Raw genomic sequence first — 26602 nt, forward strand, 5'->3', positions numbered from 1 at the left:
AACTGACACAGAGAATCACCACGCAGCCCAACAACCTCACCTGCAGGCTTATCCTCGAGAGAAATGAGAGCACCTGTGCACAGAAAAAGTTGCACACATATTCAAAGCATCAGTAACCACGGCAGCCCAAACGTGGGAACAACCAAATGTCCACCAACAGGTAAGCAGATCCACTCAGTGAGGTTTGACTATAGAGGGAATGACATTCAACTGTCAGGGGAGGGAGACCGCTTGGGCCACAGCAGCAGAGACCTTGACAGCAGCAGTGGCAGGAGCCGGGTACTGCGGACCACACGATTCCCTTTATGTGCAGTGTCCAGGACAGTGCTCACACAGGCACCAGCCTTCCCCCCGCCCCTCCCTGAGGGCACTTCTCTTGTCTGCTCAGCTGGGGCCCGAGGCCTCAGTGATGAGGAAGTGACTTCAGCCCTGGGGCGGCCCCCTGACCTTAGGGCCCAGCCTGGACCTCGAGGGTTGACAGAGCGTCCAGCAGAGGCCACACTGAGCTCCCTGAGATGTGCAGGCAGGAAGGGCCCAGGCATGGTGCTGGGGACAGCGGAGGGGCCCGGTTTACCTGCAGTCCCGCTCCAGCTCCTTGGACTCATCGGTGCAGTAGAAAAACTTCCCCTTGAAGAGCTGTACCGCGATGACAGCAAATATGAACATGAAGAGCATGTAGACGATCAGGATGTTGAGGACGTTCTTCAGGGAGTTCACCACACAGTCAAACACAGCCTGGGGAGGGGCAGGGCTGTGAGGGGGCAGGGCCAGCCCAGGACCCGGAAGGGTCTGGACCGGGGACCAGGAGGGTCCTCCTGGACCGGATGGGTGGGCAGGAGGTGCTAGAAGAGGTAGTGTGGGCAGGGGGCCCCCACCACGGAAAACCTGGGGCTGGCGCCAGTGTTAGGCCACTCAGCCAGGCCTCAGGCCAGCATGGAGGGAAGGCACAGGGGTAAACTGAGGACAGTGCTTGGCTTCTGTCCAACAGGGGCATTCGCAATGGGGCAGACAACCGGCGATGCGGAGGCCAGCTCAGGGCAGGACCTGGGGCATGTGTGTGAACCAGAGGGGACTCCCAGCTGTCCCCACTGCCCGGGCCGCCTATTCTCCAGCGAGCCTCTCCCTGCTGCGCTGGTGTGGTTGTTGCTGGCTGTGCACAGAGGCCAATCTGCAACCGGCTCTCAAGACCCTCCAGGGCACACTCCACACACAGGCAGCCGCCTTGGCAGCCCTGCCCCTGGCGCCTCAGTCACCCCCGAGCCGCCCCTTCAACATGGGCTCTAAGCAAATCACCCCCCCAGAACCTCACATCGCTTAGTGTCTCCCCAGCCTGCAGGTCAAAGGAACTCCTAACATTTTACTGCACAGTCTTGGAGAATTCAGGGAATTTAAGCACAAGCTCAGCAACAATTAGACTGCGGCACAATTCTAAAGCCATATCCCCCAGCCCCTGCTCTCCCGCATCTCCCTGGGACCCCGACCCCTGCACTACAGCTGCTGACGAAAGACTTGGTCCCACGGGTGCCCCTGAGTACGGGAAGAAGGGCCTCACAGGACGTGCAGAGAGGAGCCCCGTCAGAGATGGTCACGGAGCTGAGAGCCCATCCCATGCACATACCGCAGGGCCTCCTTCGTGGGGGCCTCCCCTCAGCTCTGCTCGTCCCCACCCCGCACAGGGAGCTGCAGGGGGCCAGGCAAGATACATATGTGCACCCCGCAATGCAGGCCTACACATACGTGTGTGCACATACCTGCACACACACGTGAAGTCTACCTATACACGTGCATACACATGTGTACACAGGCACACACAGCCCCCACCCCCCTCCAGGCCCCACTCCGGACTCTCACTTTGAGCTTGGGCAGCCGCTTGATGGTCTTGAGTGGCCTCAGCACACGCAGGACCCTCAGGGACTTGATGGTGCTGATGTCCTTCCCTTTGGAGCCTCTAGAAGGGAGAAGCCACCCATGTAGACAGGTAGGGTGCACACCTGTGCCCAGACGGCTGGGGACAGGTCAGCCTCGGCCCTGCAGACACCACGGGCCGGTGCGTCTCCCCCAACAGGCTGCCTGAGTGGACACGGGCTGGGGCCAGGTCAGCAGCACCTGGTGTCCAGGGAGAGCTGGGCTTCTGGGTGGGAAGAGCTCATCCCCCCCAGATCCCATCATTCAGCACTCCCACCCACCCCACACCAGAGTCCTCCAGACACCATGCCAAGACCCCAGTGGGAGTAAAGGTAGGTGGGCACCAGGATGGCAGCCCCAGCCCAGGCAGCACGTGCAAGTCTATGAGCAGTTGCAGACCCATGCCCATCACCATAGAGTCTTCTGGAAGGGCTGGCCTGCCTGCCTTTCCCTGCTGATGGAAGGAGGGGAGGGTTCACACCACCAGCACTGAGGCTGATGTCAGGGAAGCGCCCGGTTGACTGTTACGCAAAGGCAACAGCAGCAGAATCTATCAAGGCTATGGCACATGTGGGTGAAGTCCCTTCTTCTTCTGCCAAAAATTAACCTCCACTGCCCACCGTCTGCCCTTGGAACATGGCAGCATCTGCTCCTGCCTCAGAAACATTAAAACGGACTAACAGTGACTGTAAATTAAACAGTTGGCTGCCTGGTTCTTCCTGGCTCCACGGCAAACCCCACTGGTCTTTCACCCACCACGGGGCTTTTAACATGACTCAATTTACATAGAGACATTGGTGGGGAGACTTCTACAAAATGGCAAAAATAGTATGTAGGATGACTATAATTGTTATGATTATGTGTCTAAAATATTGCTGATTCATAAACGTTCTTCCAGATTTAAAGAAATCTTGTCCCTTAAGCTATCAACAATTTGGTAAGATATACCTTTGTGAACAAAGATGAAACATTTACTTTTTCTCCCTGATTCCTTCAAAATTCAGAGTATTTCAAGGAGTACTCTTACTTCCCTGATAATATATTTATTTGCATAAGTTCAATAAGAACCTATTCTCCTTCTACAGGACACAATTGGAAACACTGGCCATATGACGAAGGCTTTCACTGACAAGGGGTTGTAGGTAAAATCTGATGGCCATGTCCTTGGCTTGGTTTCCTAGCTTTGAAGGCTTTTGAGAGTTCAGTTTGAAACTCCTTATGAAAATTAGCAGCAACAAAGCAGTCTTAAAAAGAACTTAAATGATCAGTCACTCTTCTTGCAACACTTATATAAATAATACAAGTTTAATACAAACAAATTACTTTTACTGTGATTATCTTCGGTTTTTTAAAAGAAAGGGAGTATTGTAGAGAGAAAAAATATGTTTGCCCCTCCATAGATATTAGATTCTAGTCCTAATAATTGTTTTTGAGGTTTTGCTGTGTACCTACAAACTTGCCTGGATCCTGAATTATTTCCTCAAATATCTGGCTCTGACTTACCAAACTCATGTTTCCAGTTTTCTTCCACCCCTCTAATTTGAAATCAATCAGAACAAAGACTGCCCCAAAACCTCCTTGGAAGAAACTGCACCAGGTCCTCCTCGCTACCCAGATGGCAGTGAACCTCAGGGACTTGAACCTTGAATAAATATTTCAGACCTGAAGCAGCCCCAGCATCCCCTTCTCTGGTCTGATCCCCTACACTGTTTTCTCAATTCCTGGAGCAGAGAGGAGCAGCAGGCTTCAGAGGGCCCCTGGGACAGTGTCTAGCAGGCCAGGCCCCTGCTGGTTTTAGCAGCCTCGTGCTGGACCAGTCCCAAATCCCCAGCACCAAGGCTGGGGCTGCCTCACTCCTGTTGCTCTGCCCAGGGCTGATTCCGATCTATCCCAACTGGGTAGATGTGGTTTATCTCCACTCACTAGGAAACCCCACAGCAGTACCTGTCTTTGCAAGACATTTAGGGAGACTCCTTATTTCATGCGAGGAGATTCTCTTTTCAAGTACATTAAAAACCTAAGTGACCCCTGGCTTAAATGGGTAAACACAGTAAACCCTGAGAGTAAGTCCATCACTTGGTTAGGAGCAAATATGCACAAGATAGGATCAGAACCTCTCCTTAACTCTTGAAGACACTGCAGAGTTCCGTTCTAAGACATCAGCTTCCCAGAAGACACCCTTAGACTCTGGCCAAGGTTGGTCCTAATAATAGGATAGCCTTCAATTACCTTTAGCAGAGCAATAGGTTGTCTATGCTTTGGCCAACACCACCTACAGTACCTGGATTGACACTTCTGGGGAAGTTGAAAATCAGTTAAATCAGATCACTGAGCCAGCTACTTGGCTCAAAACTGTGACTTCTTCATGGGATCTTTCTCTGATTGATTCGGGTCTTGGGGACCATGACTCCAAAATACACTTCAAACATTAGGAATTATCCTGTTTGTAATGCCCCTGATATGTCTGTTATATTCTCTCAAAAACATTAAATACATATTTGTAGCTGATAGCCACTAAGTAAGTGGTCTCCATTCTGACTGGAATGTCAAAAAGAAGCAAAGAAAATGACCAACATAAGGATTATAAACCTAAAACTGTGATCTGTGTGAATGTCATAGGGATTAAACAAATACATCATGACCTGTAGATACTGTGTCTAAGATCAAAGCTGCAAAAACTACACAACGGGAGCTGAGCATGGTGCTAACACCTGCGAATAAAAAGTACTGCCTGCCATATCAGTAAACAAAGGATGCTGCAGTCATTAAGCCATCACATTACAGCTGACAGTGAGCCCTGGGGGGATTTGGGATGGAAGCAGGATGTCCCCCATCCAACAGTGAGCCAGACCCCCTCAATGCGACACCCCGAGGAGACTCAGGAGGAGAAGGGGAGGATACTGGCCCCAGATAGCTGAGGTACACATCAAAGAAATGACTTCAGTGAGCCCAGACTCTTGTATTTCCCATATATAGGAAAGCACTAAATTCCTTAAGATGCCTCGTTTTCTTTAATTAGCAGTAATCTTTTGATATTCTGACTACCAGGTCTCTGTTGCAAAAACTCCTACATATCGTGGCTCATGGCTCCCTCCTTGCCTCTTTGGTACTGTCTCTCAGAGTTATCTGAGATGTTGTGCCCCAGGCTTAAGTCCTCAGTTTTGTCAGCCAAATACAAGGTAACTCTCAACGTACAGGTTGTAAATTTTTTTTCAGATGTCAACTACAAATTGGCACTTGGCATCTACCTCTGCAAGGATTAAATTATGTGCTGCTGCAGCTGCTGACTTTCAACATCCCCCTGAAAGGAATTCCAGGTGGAGAGCACAAATGAGGTCCTTGGTGCTCCAGGAAAAACTGGGAGAACAGCTCTTCAGACAGATATTTCCAGGAGCAGATTTTACAAGCCCAATTCTTGCATCTCCTCATATCTAGAAAAGCACTAAAATACTTCATGGCGATGACTGCTCCTCATCACTAGCAGAAACCTTCTGCAAAATATATGTGCTTGATTTCATGTATTCCCCTTCACCAAAATCACATATTTACTGACCTTTCCCCCTCCTTCTCTGGAGCAGTTTCTCAGAGCTATCTGAAATGCTGTCCCCCATGATATAGTCCTCATTTTGCCGCAAATAATACTTAACTTGCAGCTCTCACATTGTGCTTTCTTTTTAAGTCGGCACAGTTGACACATCTAAAATTTTTATCACATCTCCCAGTTGGATTGACAGTTTGATCAGAAGGGGAGAACTGTTTATAAAAAAAAAAAAAAGAGGAGGGGAAGAGGGAGAGAAAGGAGGAGGAGGAAAATGAAGAAGAAGAAGAAGGAAAAATAACAAGAAACAGGACCAAAGTGGAGCCACTTGCCCCCAGGAGAGCAGACCAAGACCTAATTGTAGCTTTAACCTTTCCCAGGAATGAAATTTCTGGAATCACCTAGTGAGCACCATTGAGGTAACACTGCCTGAAGCAATCCTTTCTTTCCTCTTGTTAAAACCTTATCTGGCTCCCTGTCTATAAAGGCTCCATTTTACACGCTTCCACCATGTACGGCCTTCCTAACTACTGGATGGGATGCTGCCTGTTTCACAAATCACTGAATAAACCCAACCAGACCTTCAGATTCACTCGGTTGAATTTTGCTTTATAATAGTGAGGGTCAGAGATGCTGGGCATTTCAGGGAAGTGTGGAAAGGAAAGAGCAAAGAAAGCCTGTTTCCAGAGAAGACGAGTGGGAAAGGGTCTCAGGATGTCCAACATCCTGGCAGCTGGGGTCACACAGCTCCCAGCCAGCATGGGCACTGCCCTCCAGACCCAGGTGCCCAGCCTCCAGCACTCAGTCAGGATGCCCTGCTCACCAAGGGGGGGCCATGCCCAGCCCCAGCCCCCAACCCAGCCCCCAGAGGTGAGGTGGGGACATGTGGCCGGGGGACATGGCTCCTGGCAGCATGCAGCCCAGATGGTGGAGGAAATGAACAGAGGTGAGGCATGGTGATGAAACGGCCCACATGGGGTCGCAGCGTGCTGTGATGTGGGGCAGTGTGAGGGGACAGAGGGAAGGCATTACCCCATGAAGCTCCTACCGAGAGTCCAGCAACAGGAGACAAAGAGAAGAGAGTCAGTGAGGAGGCCTCCCCATGGACTCAGAAATGACCCCAACCCTCAAGCTCACTGTCCATCAACGAGCTTACTTACGTCTTTGTCTGGGTAAGCAACCACCTCCCCAGAATCTGCCCCCAGCTCCACCCAAGCCCCCACCCACCACCGTGCAGGGTCTAAGGGAGCCAATCTAGGCCCAGCCACAACAGGGCTGAGTGTTGCTCGCTAGGGAGCCACAGAAAACAGAGGAGCCCCCCAGTAGGGGAGACACCCAGCTGCACCCACTTGCACTGGCTGACCAAGTAGTGCGGCCTCCTCAGGGCACCAAGAGCCTTCTGTAGAACGTGAGAGGCAGACGCCTTAAGCCAGAGCCTGCCTATCCAATTTCAGAACCACAGGGTGTGTCAGGGATGACAAGCCTTGAGGTCCTCCCAGCCCCACAGCCGGCCCCAAGCAGACAGGGACTGACGAGAGACAGCATGGTGGCCGTGGCACCCCTTCCTCCCCCACCCCCCACACTCATCACAGCTCTGGGGGTGCTGTCCAGCAAGTCAGAGCAGACCCAGGTACTTACGAGAAGGCAAACGCCACCAGGGCCCCACTGACCACAATGAAGTCCAGAATGTTCCACAGATCCCGGAAGTAGGCACCAGGGTGCAGCAGCAGTCCCAAATCGATCATCTTTAGGGGAACAACACACTTTAAGGAACAGAATATTTCGGAAAACAAAGGCAGGGTCACAGCCCAGAGACCTGTGGTGAGAGGAAGGATGCTGTTTCATGTTCCGTCCCCCCAGGAAAGAGGATACAGTCCCAGTCGTGTCTGTCAAGGTGAGGAGCCACAGCTCAGGTCACGTCCTGTCAGGGGAGGGGTCATGGCTCAGGTCACATCCTGTCAAGGGAAAGGACACAGTCCTGATCATGTCTGTCAAGGTGAGGAGCCACGGCTCAGGTCACGTCCTGTCAGGGGAGGGGTCATGGCTCAGGTCACATCCTGTCAGGGGAGGGGTCATGGCTCAGGTCACATCCTGTCAGGGGAGGGGTCATGGCTCAGGTCACATCCTGTCAGGGGAGGGGTCATGGCTCAGGTCACATCCTGTCAAGGGAAAGGACACAGTCCTGATCATGTCTGTCAAGGTGAGGAGCCACGGCTCAGGTCACGTCCTGTCAGGGGAGGGGTCATGGCTCAGGTCACATCCTATCAGGGGAGGGGCTACGGCTCAGGTCACGTCCTGTCAGGGGAGCAGACATGGCTCAGTCAATGGCCTCTTAAAGCCTCAACAGGCATTTGGATCTCCATGCCCTTGACCCCAGTGACTCTGCATGGCCAAGACTGGCTGAGAGCCTGCCGGGCCTCCAGTTCCTCTGGAGCATGAATGAGTCTCCTCCCTGGGCTGCAGGCACACCTGCCCGGAGCTTACCACCTGCAGACCCTCAGAGGGTCAGCCCCGCTGGCAGGAGGTGCTGCGGAGCTGCCCCTCTGCAGCGGTGACTTCTGGAGGCGTCTTACTGTTTCTGGGCCTCAGTGTCCTTGTTTGCAAAATGCAGTAACACTTCCCCCAGGAATCCACAAGAGAAGTGAAGTGAGCACACACAGAAGCCACCCTGAGCCACCATGCAAGGCCCCCTCCCCTCCTCGAGCTGCACCTGTGGGGACGCGCACAGGCCCTCGGCCACACCGAGAGAAGGACCAGGGCCACACAGCATGGTCCTGCTTCATCTGCAGTCAAGCGCCAGGGGGTCCTCTCCGCCCACCTGCTGCAATCTTTGGGCCTTGAGGCCACCGCCCTGTCCTCACTCTCCTTCCTCCAGCTGAGGCCCTGGCCTCCCTCTCTGCTGAGACAACCCCGCGGGACCTGGGCTCGTTGCTACACAGGAGGCGAAGCCTGTCCGCCCCAGAGAGCAGGGTCTCTGTCGGCAGGTAGTGGAGACCAGGCCCAGCGCTCACGAGCTCTCCTGAGGCTGATATAATACCGTGGGGAGCCCTTAGCAAATGTGACCTCATGTCTCCACAAAACACAACCTCTGCAGGTGAGCTCGTCACCCACACACGTGTGCATGCCCACGACACATCTGCCCCATGCCTTCATCTCAATCATGAGGGGGGGATGAGCAAAGCCCTGCAGTCACCAAGGCAACCACACGTCTCACCTTTATCACCATCTCAAAGGTGAAGACACCTGTGAAGATGTAGTCCATGTACTTCAGCACCTGGAACCAAAAAGGGGCTTTTTTCAAGGGCAAGGCAGGAAGCTTGAGCTGGGGCCAGTTCAGCAACTCCATGTCTTCTTCCAGGAGCCTGAACAGATAACCCACTGGCCTGGGGCCTGTGGGCAAGGGCCATGGGGAAGGGAGGGGAGGCTTGGCCAGCATCCCATGGGCGGGGCCCCTGCAGGAACGGTCCTCACTGCATCCTGGACATGTCCCCAGACCTTCAGACCCACACTCTGACGGGCAGACAGGGCCCCCCCCTAGCCCAACAGCATCGCTCACATTGTTCCTGGGCGAGTCTGTCTGCACAGGGTCCTCAGCGGCCAGGGCAATGCTACTTAGGGCAATGACCACGAGAATGACCATCTCGAAGTACTGCATGGTCACAATGTAGTGGCAGAAGCGGCGGAGCCTGGAAGGCAAAGCACGGGTCAACAAAGGCTTACAGAGGGCTTGCCTGGCCCCTCCCCGTAGAAAGGGCTGAGTTCTGCTAAATGTCCCTCTGTTCAGGTGACAGCAGCCAACTGACTGACGGGGACTAAATTCCTGGGAGTGAATGGGAGTGGTGGAAGGCTGCAGAAACCCCACGCAGGGCCAGTCACCATCACTCGCAGGCCAAGTTGGTCTGGACCTTTTGTTACATTAAGTTCCACTGGGGCCCAGCCAGGCCTGCCTGTCTACATGCTATGGAGCTACCATGCCCTGGACAGGCCTCCAGCTCTGCTGTGGGTGGGGTAGAAGCCGAGCACCAACAGTCCCTGAGCAGCCCTTCTCGAACGCCAGTGCTGGGCGCCCTCGACTGAGCTCCCAGAGATGCGTGTGCACACCTGCCCTTCAGTCACCTGTCTGCCTCCACTTGCGAGTCAGCACCGCTGACGACTATTCTGGTCTGTTCAGGTACATCCTGGACTGGGGCACAGTGGCAACCAAGACACCAGTAAACAGTGCAAACAGAAATCAGCAGGAGATGCTCAGATGTTGGCAAACGCTACGACACAGCAGGAGACAGTGACCGAGGCCAGCAAGGCCTCTCAGGGGGACAGCGAAGCCAAGCCTGGGTGACAAGTACACCAAACAGACGTCACTGCTGCCCGCTCAAGAGACGTGCTCTCAGAGCCCCTCTTGCCTCCACGGGCTCGCCCTCCGCCCGCCAGCCCCTGCCACCTCTCCTCTCACCAACGCCGTGTTCCCAGGGACACCACGTCTCTGTCCCTTCCTGTCTGCTCCTCATCCCAACCGCCATGGCCCAGCTCCAGCCCCCTACTCCCCAAGCTGCTCTTCCAAGCCCCCGAGTGCCCTGCTGGTACTTCTCCCTCCAAACTGAAACCTTTCCTTCCACCCCCACGACGCTCCATCACAGGCTCTCTTCCATCCCAGCCCCTCTTTTCTTCAAAACAACACTACCAGTTCATCTTGTGGCTGAGTTTCCACCCCTCCTCAGACCCTGAAGTTCCGCTGGCCACGTGCCACCCGCCAGCTTCCCCGGGCTCCGGGGCTCAGCCAGGCCTCCAGTTATCAAGCAGAAACCCTGGTTGTCATCCTTCACAACTCCACTCTCTTCCACCTCTATTTTGCCATCAAATCTTGCAGATTCTGCCTCTAAAATTTCTCTCCATGCACTTCACTCCCAAACTTCTCCACTCTGACCACCCTTATCCAATTGCCACAACCACCTTCCAAACGGTCTCTCTGTCTCATCTCCATTCTCCCAAGGGCTCCAGTGCAGCCTGACTGAGACGCACCCCCACAGCCCCTCCAGCTCCTCTGGGTTCTCACGTCATCCTGCTTCTCCACAGAACACACATCAGCCCCGTCTGCCTCTGTGCTTTTTCACCCAACTGCCTTCAGCTGTTCAGAGCCCGAGGTCTTTCATGTCGAGACCATCGCAAGCTCTCTCCGCCCTCTAGGAACACTGTCTCCTCCCTCTTCACCCCGCCTCTCACCCTTCAGGTTTCAGCCAAGATCTCTCCCTCCCTCCAGGAAGGCTCCCAGACACCAGACCTCCCTGCCCGACCTACCCACGCTGTAGTCACGTGATGGACACACCAGTCAGTGCTGGAGGCAGGGGCCATACCTGTCTCTACTGCCATCTCACGCCCAACCCCTAAAAAGCAAACTCCCCACACTGGCGTGCTGAGCAGAGGAAGGAGGGGAGGGCGGACAGCAATAGCTGGTGGACAGACTGCTAGATGACCGAGGGCAGAGGGGCTGGACACACGGGAAAGGGACGAGACGGTGGTCCCTCAGACGCTGCTGCTCCGCCCCCGTGGCGAGCGTTCCGCAGGTGATCTGCCTGCACCCCTGCCTGGCGGGCTTCCCTCTCCTTCCGTGGGCTCCAGTCCCACTTCACCACCGCAGCCCCACCGCACACACCTCCAGTCTCTGCTCTGTGCTTCCTCCCGGCCCTTCCCACCGTGAGCGCCTCACATCCCCACCTTGGTGCCCCGTCTGCTGCCTGCCCCTCCACTTGCCCGTAGCTTAGAGGACAGACTCTCATCGCTGCTGCTCATCACTGTGGTTCCCAGCACCGAGAACACTGTCTGAACACTGGTGGAGCTAATGAAGCAGCTGGAGTGGTATATGGATGAGTGACATGTGAGGGCTGCATGACGTAAACAGAGGGGAGAACGCCAAACAGACAGGTGAGTGACTGCAACACATGTCCGTGGGCTCCAGTAGAAGGTGTCAATGCAGCATGAAACTGGGTGCGTGTGCACAGAGATGACCTACGGCTGCAGCGGGGGTTAAAAGCAAGGCCCTGGGATGCCTGCCTGGGTTTAAACCCCAGCTCTGCCACCGAGACGGGTGGGCTGTATGTCTCGACACCAGCCTTCCCTGTGGCTCCATGTCCTCATCGGCAAAGTGAGGCAACAGCAGGATGTGCTCTGTGGGAAGTTGTGATGATCTATCAAGATGTTAATGCATGTAACGGGCTGGGTCATGTCTAGCACACCTGCTCTCGTGTGCCCATGGATCACAGGCTGTGGACTAGGAGACAGCGCCGGACATGGGCTGGTGGCAACACTCACAGGTTGGTGGGGCTTAAGCAGAACATGGAGCTGTACGGGACAATGGGTCGGGGGCCGCTCCTCATCACGTCATCAGCTTCCACCTCCTTCTTTCCTTCTGCTTGGCTTTCCAGATCCACGTTACCACCTACAAGCACAAAGGCCACCAAGTTAGGGGTGCCACTCATAAACCCACACCATGCAGGTCACCCCTGGGCAATACCCTCCAAGCTCCAGCCCCCACAGGCTCATGGACCTGTCCAGGGAAGGGCATGAGGCCAAGAACACAGCTTCACATGAGGCCCTGTCTGATCACAGCCAGATCACCGCTGAGGTGGGTGATGCCGGGCTGAACCAGCTCTGAGGATCTGGCTGTCTGCTGCAAAGACCCAGAGACCCTTCCTCACCTCTCCCTCCACCAGGGTCTCTGGGGAGCAGCACCAAGCCTGGTGAGTGTCCCTGGCTGCGGACACCTCTGCCTCCCTGTGTGTGAGAGTGTTCAGTCGTATCCAACTCTTTGCAAACCCATGGACTATAAACCTGCCAGGCCCCTCTATCCATGGGATTTCCTAGGCAAGAATACAGGAGTGGGTTGCCATTTCCTATTCTAGGGGACCTTTCCAACCAGGGATTAAACGCAAGTCTCTTGTGTCTCCTGCATTAGCAGGCGAATCCTTTACCACTGCGCCACCTGGGAAGCCCTCTGCCTCCCTAGGGGCCATTAATCTAGATGTTCTAAGAATATCAGTCCCAGAGACCAGGGCCAGTAGGTTCTCCCATCCCAGTTCATGGCTCACACCTCAAGAAAAGGTATCCTGGGCTGCCCAGTGAAAGCTGTCTCTGCCCTGCAGGTGGCTCGGACGGGGCCAGCAGGCAGCAAGGAGGGAGCCCATCTGTCCTGCAGCCACAGAGCCCGCTGGTCAGGCCTGACTGCACAGGACGCTGACCCAGGGAGGACGTGGCACTGCCCTCGTCTGCCTCACCCCCGGCTCCCCCGTCCCTAAAGGGCATCCTCTGCACTCAGCACCCCTCTCCCCCTTGGCAGCCATAGATCAAACTCCCCAGGGTTAAAACGGCTGTGACCACTGTGCTTTTTAAGTAGATTGTGCTCTTCATGCAGAGTATGCTTCTCACAGCAGTGCTTCATTTTTAACTATCCTAAGGTATGTTTCAATTTTTCAAGTACCAGGGGTACCAGGGAGAGAGTGCAGTGACTCAGAGCCAATGCCCACCGTCCACCTCACTTTTACTTCTTGGGAGAAGCATACAAGCAGAAATGAAGGTGATTCCCTCCAGTCTTCCTCCCCGACTGCTGGCCACTCTGAAGTCCTACAGAGAACGAATGGACGAGCCAGAGAAAACTGGGCTGAATGTGAAGCCAGCTAGAGCCACAGCAGCTATAGCGCTTTGTGGACTGTCAGCTGCCACCACCCGGCACCATTCAATTCCTTGGCTGAAGGCATAAATTATATAGTATCATCTTCTAAGAAAGCAACTGGGCAATACTTACTTAAAGCCCTAAAACAATTGTTCATTGATTTCACTTGTTCAAAATTATCTCCTAAGGAAATCAAGCACACAAACATCTGTATTCACAAACGTGTTTGTAATAAGTTCTTTTGCAATAATAAAAACTATGAAACATATAACCACAGGAGATCAACTAAGTGTGCAACATCTACAGGAAGCATCATACTATGAATGTTAAAAAGCCCATACAAATAGTTTAAATGACAAAAGCTTATGATAAGGTTAAAAAAAAAAAGACAGGCTAACACTTGTATATACCAGATAGACTCAACTATGAAAAATAACATATACAGGGAGAGAAACACCACCAAAATAACAGGAACTGTTGTGGTCTCTGAAAGGCTTTCCAGTAACAATTTTAATTCTCTCCACTATACTTTTAACATTAAAATATTTTCTTCTGTGAGGAGCATGTATAACTTTTAAATTAAGAAAACATTTATAAATTTAAAACCACAGCTTTTCAGACTCTTCCAGAATAACAAGTAAGCAAACTGAAGGACAAGTAAACTAGGGGAAAGGAACTTAACACTTAACGAAGTTGTTTTTTTCTGCTTAAAAGAAATGAAACAAAGATGTCAGAGCCTGGATAGAAATACTTCTCCTGAAATAAATTTACTATAACAACAACATAACTCATCAACAAATCAAAACAGACCAGGAAAACAAGGAGAGGATCAAAACAAGAGCTACAACCAACTAAGGAGATTCATTGTTGGAAACAGTTTATTTTAAAAAGAGACCTGACAGTAACAAAAAATTCATTGAAACAGAAGACAATCAAGCCAGATGACCAGATAAGGGTCATTGGAGGCGTGGATAAAGAAAGGAACGGGATGTTCCTGAAAACAACCATGTGCGGGCTGGCCCGGGAGCTTCATCCCCCACGACAGCCCTTACTGACGCGTGTTAGTGTCTCCAGCATTCAGATTAAGAACCTGAGGCTGAGCTGAAGAATCACCCTGTGGGGACAAGACCGACCAAGGCTGGGGAAGGCAGGGAAAGTGAGGCACCACAATAAACTGCTCCCTCCAGGGGCCTGAAGGGAGTCCAGACAGCAGTGCCCTGGGCTTCTGGGAAAGCACAGGCCAGTCGTCCCCCGTCTGGCCACAGAATCGCCACCAACCAAGACAGCTGTTGCCGACTTGAAGAGACAGTAAGCCTGATGTCCCAAGGCGTCCACCATGTAGAAAGAATTTCTCTCCTAGAGCTATGTACCATCCTCGGGAGAACTGAAAAAGCAGCCAAGCTATTCTTTTTCTATAGGGCTTAGTTATCTCATAAAGCCCGACTCAGAAAGGGCGCATTATGGTCAATTATATGTGAACTCATATCAACAAACACAAAAAGAAGTGAGGTAGGTGAAAGACAGCAGAAACTAGTAATAGATGTATAATCCCCAAGGGACTTCAGATATAAGTACCTTTAGATGAGGACTGTAAAAGAAGTAAAGAACTAAATATAAATATGCAAAGAAATAAAATAAATGAGTCTTTAAAAAATGAACAAGCAATAGAAGTCTATAAAATTGGCCCAGCATTTCCATGGCCTATGACAGAGAGGCTTACAAAGAACTCAACCTCCTACTACAGACAATTATAAAAGCAAGACAAAAATGTGTAACTGCTTAAAGAACCAAGAAGCTATAATCCTTGGGAGACACCTGTGCCTGGGGGCCAGTTTCTTATTTGTAGAAGCAGAAAGCAGCACCCCTACTGGAAGGAGGAGTGGAAGACTGGAGGTGAGGATGACGGAATATCTGAGAATAAGGGGCAAACTCCCAGAGGGGAGAGATGGAGAGAAAAGTGAGTCAGCACCCACAGCTCCCCGCCGGTCTCTGCTGTACTGGTGTAAGGCAAGACTGGTCTCTACTGGACCAACGGGTCTCAAGGCAGAGGCAAGGCTGAAGGCTTGATACTGGGAACAAATGCAAACAGATTCAACTCCGCTATCATTCTGCATTCAGATTATTCTTGTTTTTATTAGTGTTGATGAAGAAAGTTCTACCTTACAGAAAAAGTTGGAATAGTTGGAATAGAAAAAGTTGGAATAATTCAGAAAGCATGATGGAATTATAATTCACAACTCTACAGTACCAAATAAAATCACAAATTTGGGTGACAATCATCAGTGCCTACCGCTCACTAGGGGAAAAGCTGGTGGAGAACCTTACCCTGGATGGATCGGGCAAAACCCACTGATCAATCTTAATGCTGCCCAAAGGAAAACAGCAGATGCTACGCGGCTCCTGACGGAATGTGAGAGGAAGCACACACCCACCTAGGAAGCTTCCCTGGGGCTTTCTTACTCTGATTAGAATCAGATGTGTGATTCACAGACAAGGGTAATTGCACCTCCTAAGGAATACCTGGCAACGTCTAGAGGCTGCTTTTTTGTTTGTTTGTTTGTTTGTTTTGGTTGTCATAACTACAGTATGCTACTGGCATCTAGAAGGGAAAGGTCAGGGACGCAGCTGAACAGCTTAAAACACACAAGACAGCCAACCACCAACAAAATTTCAATAGTGCAAAGGTTCAGAAGGCCTGTTTCAGATCTAATTACCAGATAACAGGAATCCTAAGGATAGAGAAATGTGCTACGAGACACCATGAGGCAATCAACCAAATCCAGAATGTTTAACAGGATAAATTCTACAGTATTTCAACAAATAAATGGCATGCATAAAATAATCACAGAGTAAAACAGACATAGACAGATTAAGCTAGGTCAAATGAGCAAATCTTGTTTGCATCCTGATTCAAACATACCAGCTTTAAAAAGCTATTTTTCAGATAACTGGTAAAATGTGAACTCAAGAAATCTGTATGCAGGTCAAGAAGCATCACTTAGAACAGGACATGGAACAACAGACTGCTTCCAAATTGGCAAAGGAGTATGTCAAAGCTGTATATTGTCACCCTGTTTATTTAACTTATATGCAGAGTACATCATGTGAAATGCCAGGCTGGATGAAGCACAAACTGGAATGAAGATTGCCAGGAGAAATATCAATAACCTCAGATATGCAGATGACACCTTTACGGCAGAAAGCAAGGAAGAACTGAAGAGCCTCTTGAAGAAAGTTAAAGAGGAGACTGAAAAAGCTGACTTGAAACTCAACATTCAAAAGACTAAGATATGACATCCAGTCCCATCCCTTCATGGCAAACAGATGGGAAAACAATGGAAACAGTGATAGACTATTTTCTTGGGCTCCAAAATCACTGCAGATGGTGACTGCAGCCATGAAATTGAAAGATGCTTGCTCCTTGGGAGAAAAACTATGACCAGCCTAGACAGTATATTAAAAAGCAGAGACATTACTTTGTTGAGAAAGGTCAAAGCTAGTCAAAGCTATGGTTTTTCCAGTCATGTATGGATGTGAGAGTTGGACCATAAAGAAAGCTGAGCACTGAAGAACTGATGCTTTGAACTGTGGTGTTGGAGAAGACTCTTGACAGTCCCTTGGACTGCAAGGAGATCAAACCAGTCAATCCTAAAGGTAATCAGTCCTGAATATTCATTGGAAGGACTGATGATGAAGCTGAAGTTCCAATACTTTGGCCACCTGATACAAAGAATTGACTCAATGGAAAATACTCTGATGCTGGGAAAGATCGAAGGCAGGAAGAGAAGGAGACGACAGAGGATGAGATGGTTGGATGGCATCACTGACTCGATGGACATGAGTTTGAGCAAGCTCTGGGAGTTGGTAATGGACAGGGAAGCCTGGTGTGCTGCAGTCCATGGGGTCACAAAGAGTCAGACACGACTGAACTGAAAAAATTATTATCAACTTTGTAGGTGTAATAAAGCTATTGTGTTTGTTAAATCCTTAATTATTAGAGATGCTTACAGACACAGTTAAACCTAAAGTGATTAAAAGAAAAAAAAAGGAGATACACAAGTGAAACACAACTGGCAAAAACGTGAATTATTACTTTGAGGGTTTGTGACAGCAAATGGGGCTTCATTATACTTGTGTCTCTACTTTCAGTGTTTTAATTTTCCATAATAAAAAGGTTTTTATGTAAGCAGCCAAAGAAAGAAGACAGAGGAACAACTTGGATTAATGATTAACTTCTCAACAGAAAACAGCAGGAAGCAGGAGACAGTGGAACAGTCTCAAAAGGCTGAGAGGAAATAACTAACCACACAGAATTTCATACAAATTGAAACTACTTTTACAAACAATTCGAAAAGATGTTTCAGGCAAACTGAGAGAAATATTGGGAAAGGAGTATGACAAGGCTATATATTATCACCCTGTTTATTTAGCTTATATGTAGAGTTCATTATTGTTTAGTTGCTCAGTCATATCTGGCCCTTTGAGACCCCATGGACTGCAGCACACTGGGCTTCCGTGTCCTTCACTATCTCCCAGAGTTTGCTCAAACTCATGTCTATTGAGTCAATGATGCCATCCAACCAGCTCATCCTCTGTTGCCCCCTTCTCCTCCTGCCTTCAATCTTTCCAAGTATCAGGGTCTTCTCCAATGAGTAGGCACTTCACATCAGGTAACCAAAGTATTGGAGCTTCAGCTTCAGTATCAATCCTTCCAGTGAATATTCAGGGCGGATTTCCTTTAAGATTGACTGGTCTGAATACATCATGCAAAATGCTGGGCTGGAAGAACCACAAGCTGGAATCAAGACTGCCCAGAGAAGTTATTGATAATCTCAGATATGCAGATGATACCACTCTAAAGGCAGATAGCAAAGAGGAACTAAAGAGCCTCTTGATGAGGGTAAAAGAGGAAAGTGAAAAAGCTGGCTTAAAACTAAACATTCAAAAAACTAAGATCACGGCATCTGGTCCCTTCACTTCATGGCAAATAGAAGAGGGGGAAAGTAGAAGCAGTAAAAGATTTTATTTTCTTAGGCTCCAAAATCACTATGGACAGTGACTGCAGTCATGAAATTAAAAGACACTTATTCCTTGGAAGGAAAGTTATGGCAAATCTAGACAGTGCATTAAAAAGCAAAGACATCACCTTGCCGACAAAGGTCCATACAGTCAAAGCTATAATTTTTCCGGTAGTCAGGTATGGATGTGAAAGAAGACTGAGCGCCAAAGAACTGATACTTTCAAATTGTGGTGCTGGAGAAGGCTTGAGAGTCGCTTGGACTGCAAGGAGACTGAACCAGTCAATCTTAAAGGAAATCAACCCTGAATATTCATTGGAAGGACTGATGCTGAAGCTAAAGCTAAAATACTCTGGTCACCTGATGCAAACAACCGATTCATTGGAAAAGACCCTGATGCTGGGAAAGACAGAGAGCAGGAAGAAAAGGGAGCAACAGAAGATGAGATGGTTGGATGACATTATTGACTCAATGGACATGAGTTTGAGCAAACTCCAGGAGATAGTGAAGGACAAGGAAGCCTGGCGTGCTGCAGTCCGTGAGGTCACAAAAAGTCAGACATGACTGAGCAACTGAACAGCAACAACCACCACCATCCAAGGGCTCAGTTGCTCAGTTGTGTCCAACTTTTTGCAGCCCCATGGAGTGTGACCTGCTAGGCTCCTTTGCCCATGGGATTTTCCAGGCAAGAATACTGGAGAGAATTGCTATTTCCTACTCCAGGGGATCTTCCCGACCCAGGGGTTGAACCTGCATTTCTTACATTGGCAGGTGGATTCTTTACCACTAATGGCATCTGGGAAGCCCTTCACTGCCATGAGATCTAAGTAAAAGATAATAGAAGAAAAAGTTCTTCATGCAGAAGGCAAAAAAAAGCCAAATGGATGACCTGAAATACAAAGAGTGATAAAATACAAGAAAAAATAATGAAATCAACAGAAAAATTTTAAAGAAATCTCTGTTATTTGTAAATTCAAAACTGAACTTATAAATAACTAATGAATCAAATCATAATGAAACTTGGAAAAGATTTAGAAGTAAAAAATATGATGTTTCATAACTTGTAAAATACAACTAAAGTAATTCTTAGAGTGATAGTTAAAGCCTTAAACACCCTAGCAAAGTAGGAAAGCTTGTGTCACAGCTGAGTACTCAACTAATAAGTGGGGAAAGAGATTACAATAAAGACAAAGAAAGCAGAAGAAGAAATAATAAATAAGGACAAAATGACACAGAAAAAGATACAATAAAAAGGTAAGAACGCCAAAGTTGAAACTTTAGTAGCCTATGAACCGAACTGAACTGAACTGAGGGGGAAAAAAAAGAGTTTATCAAGAGAAGGAGAGAAGGAGTGAAGAAAGAAGGGAGGAAGGGAGTGAAGGATAGAAAGAAGAAAATGAAAAAAGAAAATTAGAAATGTAATGTGGCCTTAACTACAAATCCAGCAGAAACTAAAAAGAGGCTGGTTCCTGTTGATACTGGCAGACAGTCACACTCAAATTTAAATTTCTCTCTACATGCTCCATAACCCATATGGTTGATAAGGAGAGGTGATAAAATCATCCACAGTGCATGCCTCCAGCATACAGGAAATAAGGAAACTACAAACCTGAATTTACATGTCAGTGTGAAAGCAAATTTTGACCTGAAGAATCAGGCAGGGACTGTGTGGAGAAAGAAGAGTGAGGTGGGTCCTAGTTTGATGCTGAACACAGAAACATCAACTGGTTCACCCACAGGAAAAAAGCCCCACACCACCCCTTCCCTGCCCAGGCAGGGAAACACTGAGAACAGGTTTGAGACCCGCTAGGTCAGGGTGTTGCTTCTGGGGCTTGAAAGGAAGGGCCTGAAAGTACACAGCGCTGTAGGTGGCAAACTTGAGATGACAATGAGAGATGTGAATTCAGTGGCTCAGTGATGGAAGGAAAGAAGAAACAAGTGTCCGAGATCCAGGGTCCTCCAGAGAAGATCTAGAATTAGAATAAACACCCTCCACTAGATACCACTGAAAAAGAAAATGGGTTTCATTGTACTAACATAAGAAGGTGTTCTTGAACTAGAAACCAACTAAGCTGCCTAAACCTCTCCCCTACTCTTCCCAAAATCACATGTAATTTTTGGTCCAAGAAATTGTAATACACTTTCTCATTATCAGAAAAATGAACCCAACATCCATGCAAAGTTTCTACATAAGAACACAGAAAATGAGGATGAGAATCTTTCAGGTAATAAAAATACGCCAAAAAAAAAAAACTGCAAAGCAGACAAAAACTTTCCAACATGAACTAAAGATAATTAAACAAACAGTTGTTGATAAGAAAAAGCACCACAAATCAAACTCAAAAGCTCAAAATAAAAATGTGTGGACAATTGGGTGATATGAAATGAGAGCTAAGCAAACTTAGGAGAGAAATTGAAAAAGAAGACAAAATCATCTAAGAAATAAAGTTACAGAGAAAAAACAAAATCATCTCAGAAATTATGAGGAGTTAACAGATAAGTCCAAGGGAAAATACATATGACTGAAATTACAGCAAGGGAAAAGGAATTTCAGAGTGAAATGAGCCAAAAGAAAAACTATGAAATAAGGAATGAGTTTTAAGATGGGTAAAAGAGAAATTCATACAGAAGACAAGCAAAGGAGAGTCAACATTTAAATAACTGGAATGTCTGAAAAACAAAAATAAAGCAATGTAATATAACTAACATTTAAAACTGTAGTCCCAGAAATTTTTCCTGAAATGAAAGAACATCTGTCAACTGATTTTTGACAAAAGTACCAAAGTAATTCTACTGAAAGGACTGCCTTTTCAACAAATGGTAGGGGAACAAATGGACATCAGTGGTGGGTAATAAGAACCTCAACCCTTTCTTACCTCACGTCATATGTAAAAATTAACTCAAAGACTTCAGCTTTCAGAAAGATGGAATAGGAGTACCTTCTTTCATTCATCCTCTGAGCACAACTAAAAACCCTGGACATCAAATACAAGGCAAACCTAGAAGATTCTGAAAGGTGGAGAGAAGAAGGCAGACTTGCTGGGATCTTGGAACCTGAAGAACAATACAACAGGTTTTCTTTTCTGGGTTTTCTTTTAAGCTTCATATATCCTTGGTTCCAGAGAAGCCAACAACCCAGAAGTGCCAATAGGAAAGATTTTTAAAGCTCTCCCTAGTAACAGGACCAAGAAAGGTACAGCCTAACCAGGTGGGAAACTTACAGCCAAAACCACTCTACTAACACCACAGAAAGAAAAAAAAAGACTGCAGCCCTGCCTCCACTAGTATTAATGAGTGGAGGTCAGTGGGGAGCCTAGACCTCCACCCTCACCAGTCTATAATGAGGTACCCCAAAACCATTGCTGAGGTGGCATTAGAGAGAGCCAAGTGGGTCTCAAGAGAGCCAAGTGAGCCAAGTGTGAAGGCAGGAACTTTCACACCCACCCTGTGGTAACAATAAAACTTCCAAATCATGCAATGTCAGAAAAGATTACTCAAGTAAGCCTTGACTTCAATTCCAGAGGTAAAAAGGATCCCCTTCCCGTTATTGGCTAGAGTGCATCTTTGTGAAAAATCAGTACTTTTACCACCACTCAGAAGTAATGAGATCAACCCTTACTGTGCCAGCAGAGGCCATACTGGGAGCCGTAACAAAGCCTCCCCTGTCTCTCAGACAAGAGGGTATCAGTGGAGGCCCAGGGGTAACTAGAATTCCCAGGGCAGCCCAGCTGGGACAAGGAGCCCAATCCCACTAGGTGTCAATGAAGGCTGAGTGAGGAACTTGCATTTCACCCTATTTGTCAATAATGGGGCAGTTCACCAACCCTCTCCCTGCTGAAGGGTTGTCACAGCAGGCCAATAAAAACAGAAGATTTAAATAACACTCAGAGGCTCGTATACTACCAAAATGTCTAGGTTTCAATCAAAAAATCACTTGTCATACCAAGAACCAGGAAAATCTCAATTTGAATGAGAAAAGACAATCAATAAACACCAAGATAACACAGATGTTAAAGCATCCATCATAAAAATGCTTCAACACATGTAAAAATACACTCAAAACAAATGAGAAAAAAAACCTCAGCAAAGAAACAGAAGATATATAGAACCAAACATACATTTTAGAAGTGAAAAATATAGTAACTGAAAGTAAAACTTAATAGATGGGCTCAACAGCAGAATGGAGGGCACAAATGAAAGAACCAGTGAACTGGAAGACAGAACAATCAATAGAAATTACTCAGTCTGAGCAACAGAGAGAAAAATAGACTGAAAAAAGTAAACCAAGTCTCAGGGACCTTTGGGACTATAACAAAAGATCTACCATTCATGTCAACAGAGTCCTGGAAAGAAAAGAGTAAGAGGGCAGAGCTGAAGACGTATTCAAAGACATATGGATGAAAAATTTCCAAAATTGGCAAAAACCTACAAATTTAAGAAGCTAGGTGAATCCCAAACAGGATAAACCTAAAGAAATTCATGCCAAAATACATAATAATCAAACTTCTGAAATATAAAGAAAAAAAATCTTGAAAGCAGTGAGAGAGAAACAACATCTTACCTATAGGAAGAAAACAATTCGAATGACAGTGGATTTCTCATCAGAAACCATGGAGGTCAGAAGGATGAGGCACACGTTTTTTCAAGTGCTGAAAAAAAAAGAACTGTCAACCCAGAATTCTATACCCAGTGAAAATATCCTTCAGGATTGAAAGGAAAATCAAGACATTCTCAGATGAAGGAAAACTAAGAGAATTTCCACCTGGAGAACTACCCTAAAAGAATGACTAAGGAAGGTCCTCCAAACAGAAAGTAAGCTATGAAAGAAGAAATATTGGAATATCAGGAAGGAAGAAATAAAGAAAAATAGAAAGAGTAAAAATACAGCACACTTTCCTTTTCCTCTTGAGTTTTCTAAATTACATTTGACAGCGAAGCAAAAATTGTAACATACATTGATGTACTTAAATATATGTGTAATTATACATGGGGAGGAAAAAGAAAGGCAAAATTTCTATACTTCATTTCAACTGATAAAAGGACAACCCTAGTGGATTGAGACAAGTTATATATATGTAATATTTAGAGGAACCATCAAAAAACCAACACAAAGAGACACACTCAAAAATACTATAGATAAATCAAAATGGAATTCTAAAATATATACAAGTAACTCACATGAAAGCAGGAAAAAGAAACCAGAGAAATAAAAAATAGAAAGAATAAACAATATGCAACAGCATATGTAAGCTATAATATATATAATTACATTAAACATAAACTGTCTAAATATGCCTCCCCCAAACAAAGAACTGACAGAGTGGATGAAAACTATGACCCAACAATACACTGTCTACAAGAAACTTAACTTAAAATATAAATATATAGCTAGTTTAAAAGTAAAAAGATGAAAAAGATATATATCTTATGTGGAAATATTAAATTAAAAAGCAAGAGTGGATATATTTATATCAGATAAAGTAGATATCAAAGCAAAGAAATTCATCAGGTACAGAAAGACATATTACACAATGATAAAAGGGTCAAGTTTTTCAAGAAGACAAAATTCTAACTGTGTATGGACTCAACAACAGAGCTGAAAAATACATGAAGCAAAAACTGATAAAACTAAACAGAGAAATGGTTATCTGATCTGGAAATTTTTAAACTAAACTGAATGAAAATGTAAAGATGACATATCAAAATCTGTGAGACGCAGCTAAAGCAATACTAAGACGAAAATTTACAACACTTAATGTTTACATTAGAAAAGAGGAAAATACTTATGTCGATCTAAGTTCCCACCCCAGGATACTAATAAAGAACAAAATAAACCCAAAGTACACAGAAAGAATAAAATAATAGGGAGGAGAAACTGAATGCAATTGGAAAAAGAAAAACAACATAGAAAAATAAATGAAATAAGAATCCATTTCTGGGACTTCCCTGGTGGTCTAATGGCTAAGATTCCAAGCTCCAAATGCACGGGGCCCAAGTTTGATCCCTGGGCAGGGAACTAGATGCCCAGTGCCACAACTAAGATCCAGTGCACCCAAATAAAAAAGTATATTTAAAAAAAAGAATCCATTTCTTTGAAAAAATCAATAAAATAGGAAAATTTTAGTAAGACTAACAAAAAAGAGACAAGACACAAAGTACCAATGTCGAGAATGAGACAACAGCTGTCACTACAGATCATGATGACGTCAAAAGATAACGGAATACTACAAACAACTATTGGAGAAGGAAATGGCAACCCATTCCAGTATTCTCGCCCGGAAAATCCCATGGACAGAGGAGCCTGTCGGGTTATAGTCCATGGGCTTACAAAGAGTCAGACATGACTGAATGACTAACACTTGACTAACACAAACAACTATACATACATAAAATTCATAACTTAAACAAAATGGGCCAATTCCTTCAAAGGCACAAACTAATGCCACTCACCCAATATGATTAGATAACAGAGCCCTATTAAGGGTAATTTTTAAATTCTAATAAAGAAATATTTCATCAGCAAATTTCTCCCAACATTTAAAGAGTTAACACCAACTCCATACAATCTCCTCCAAAAAAATAATAAAAAATATCGTCCAATTCATTTTAAGAATTCAGTGTTATTCTGATACCAAAATCAGAAAGAGTACAAAAAAGAAAACTATAGAGCAATATCTCTCATAAATACAAAGGCCAAACTCTCTAACAAAATACTATCAAACAGAAATCAGCAATATATAAAGTAATTATACACAAGTTTATCCCAGGGATGCAAGGCAGGTCAATACTTGAAAATCAATCAATGCAAACTACCATATTACAGAAGAAAAACCACACGATCCCATCAACTGAGGCAGAAACTTGGAAAAAATTCAACACTTTAATATAAAAACTTAGGGGAAAAAAGAGATAGAGGGGAATTTCCTCAACTTGAAAGGACATCTTAAAAGCAAGAGACCTACAACGAATATTATACTAGTGGTGAAAGGTTGAGTGCTCCCTCCTCCCACAAGATGGGAACAAGCACTGGAGTTGACATCCAGCGGTATGAGGGAAGAGGGGAAACAAAAGGCATATATACCAGAAAGTAAAAAACAAAACTGCTCATTTGCAGGGTTCTTGATTCCTTATATAGTAAATATTCAGTCCATCCTAAAGGAAATCAGTCCTGAATATTCATTGGAAGGACTGATGCTGAAGCTGAAACTCCAATACTTTGGCCACCTGATGTGAAGAGCTGACTCACTAGAAAAGACCCTGATGCTGGGAAAGACTGAAGGCAGGAGGAGAAGGGGATGACAGGGGATGAGATGGTTGGATGGCATCACTGACTCAGTGGACATGGGTTTGAATAAGTTCTGGGAGTTTGTGATGGACAGGGAGGCCTGGTGTGCTGCAATGGGGTCGCAAAGAGTCGGACACGACAGAGTGACTGAACTGAAGTGAAGGAAACACTAAGGGGAAATACAAAATAAAATTTCATAATTCTTTTAAAATCTGGTGAAAAGGAAAACACCAAACATCAGAATCTATAGGACACAATTAAATTAGTAATCAGAGGAAAATTCACAACCCTAAATAACCATATAATAAAAACTGAAGACTAAAATAAACTAAGCCTCCAACTGAAGAGGGTAGAAAAGAATGACAGAGTAAAACAAAGTGGCAGTAGGAGGAAAATAATGAGAATAAAATTAGAAAAAAATGATTAAAAACATAATATTAATAGAACTAATAAAGACGCTGGTTCTGTTTATAAAAATCCACAAAATTTATAAACTACTAACTATTTTAACCAAGAAAAAGGAGAAAATACAAAATATACAGGATAAAAAGTAAGAAGGGGGAAAAAGAACACTGAACCAGAGGTAACTGTTTTAAAAACTTAAGCCACTTCTTTGTATCCATGTAAATACACTGGAAAACCTAAAATAAAAGGATCGTTTCTAAGGAAATTATAATTTACCAAACTGATCTTAGGAGATAAAAAAAAAAGTTTAAATGGACCAATGTCTATTCAGAGGCAGATAAATTATCAAAGGACTGTCCAACAACAAAAACCAAACCCAGATGACTTCATAAAAGATTATACTAAATCTTTAAAGACCAAGTAATCGTAATGCTACTTAAACCATCCCAGAAAAGAAACAGAATCAAATATTCTAACTGTTTTATGGATCAATCATAGGTATATTCACAGAACATCTCCTCCAGTAAAATTTCTCAACAGATCACCTCTTATTTTTATTGTTGTTGTTTAGTCGCTAAGTTGTGTCAAACTCTTTTGTGACCCCATGAGCTGTAGGCTGCCAGGCACTTCTGTCCATTATTGGGTTGGCCAAAAAGTAAAATCAATGGAAAAACTCAAATAAACTTTCTGGCCAACCCAATAAAATACTCAGGCTTCAGGAGAACATATGTATCTCTCATTACAATGTTGAGGTTTTCTCGACTGATGTTTATGTAGGAAAAATGTATAAA

At 46.1% G+C, this 26602-nt stretch overlaps 1 protein-coding gene across 2 annotated transcripts in view; it reads right to left on the reverse strand.

Moving 5' to 3' along the window:
• CACNA1B (calcium voltage-gated channel subunit alpha1 B) overlaps positions 1-26602 on the reverse strand; it is a 216504-nt gene that overhangs the window by 42708 nt on the left and 147194 nt on the right. For both annotated transcript variants that reach the window (XM_065917065.1, XM_065917067.1), the window contains exons 21-26: positions 11747-11873; positions 9000-9129; positions 8658-8717; positions 7082-7188; positions 1852-1948; positions 575-735 (exon numbers count right to left, since the gene is read on the reverse strand). In XM_065917065.1, coding sequence (XP_065773137.1) covers positions 575-735; positions 1852-1948; positions 7082-7188; positions 8658-8717; positions 9000-9129; positions 11747-11873 — 682 coding nt within the window. The remainder of the gene's footprint in view (positions 1-574; positions 736-1851; positions 1949-7081; positions 7189-8657; positions 8718-8999; positions 9130-11746; positions 11874-26602) is intronic.

The sequence above is a fragment of the Muntiacus reevesi genome, unplaced genomic scaffold (genome assembly GCF_963930625.1).
Source record: "Muntiacus reevesi unplaced genomic scaffold, mMunRee1.1 SCAFFOLD_98, whole genome shotgun sequence".
Classification (NCBI taxonomy): domain Eukaryota; kingdom Metazoa; phylum Chordata; class Mammalia; order Artiodactyla; family Cervidae; genus Muntiacus; species Muntiacus reevesi.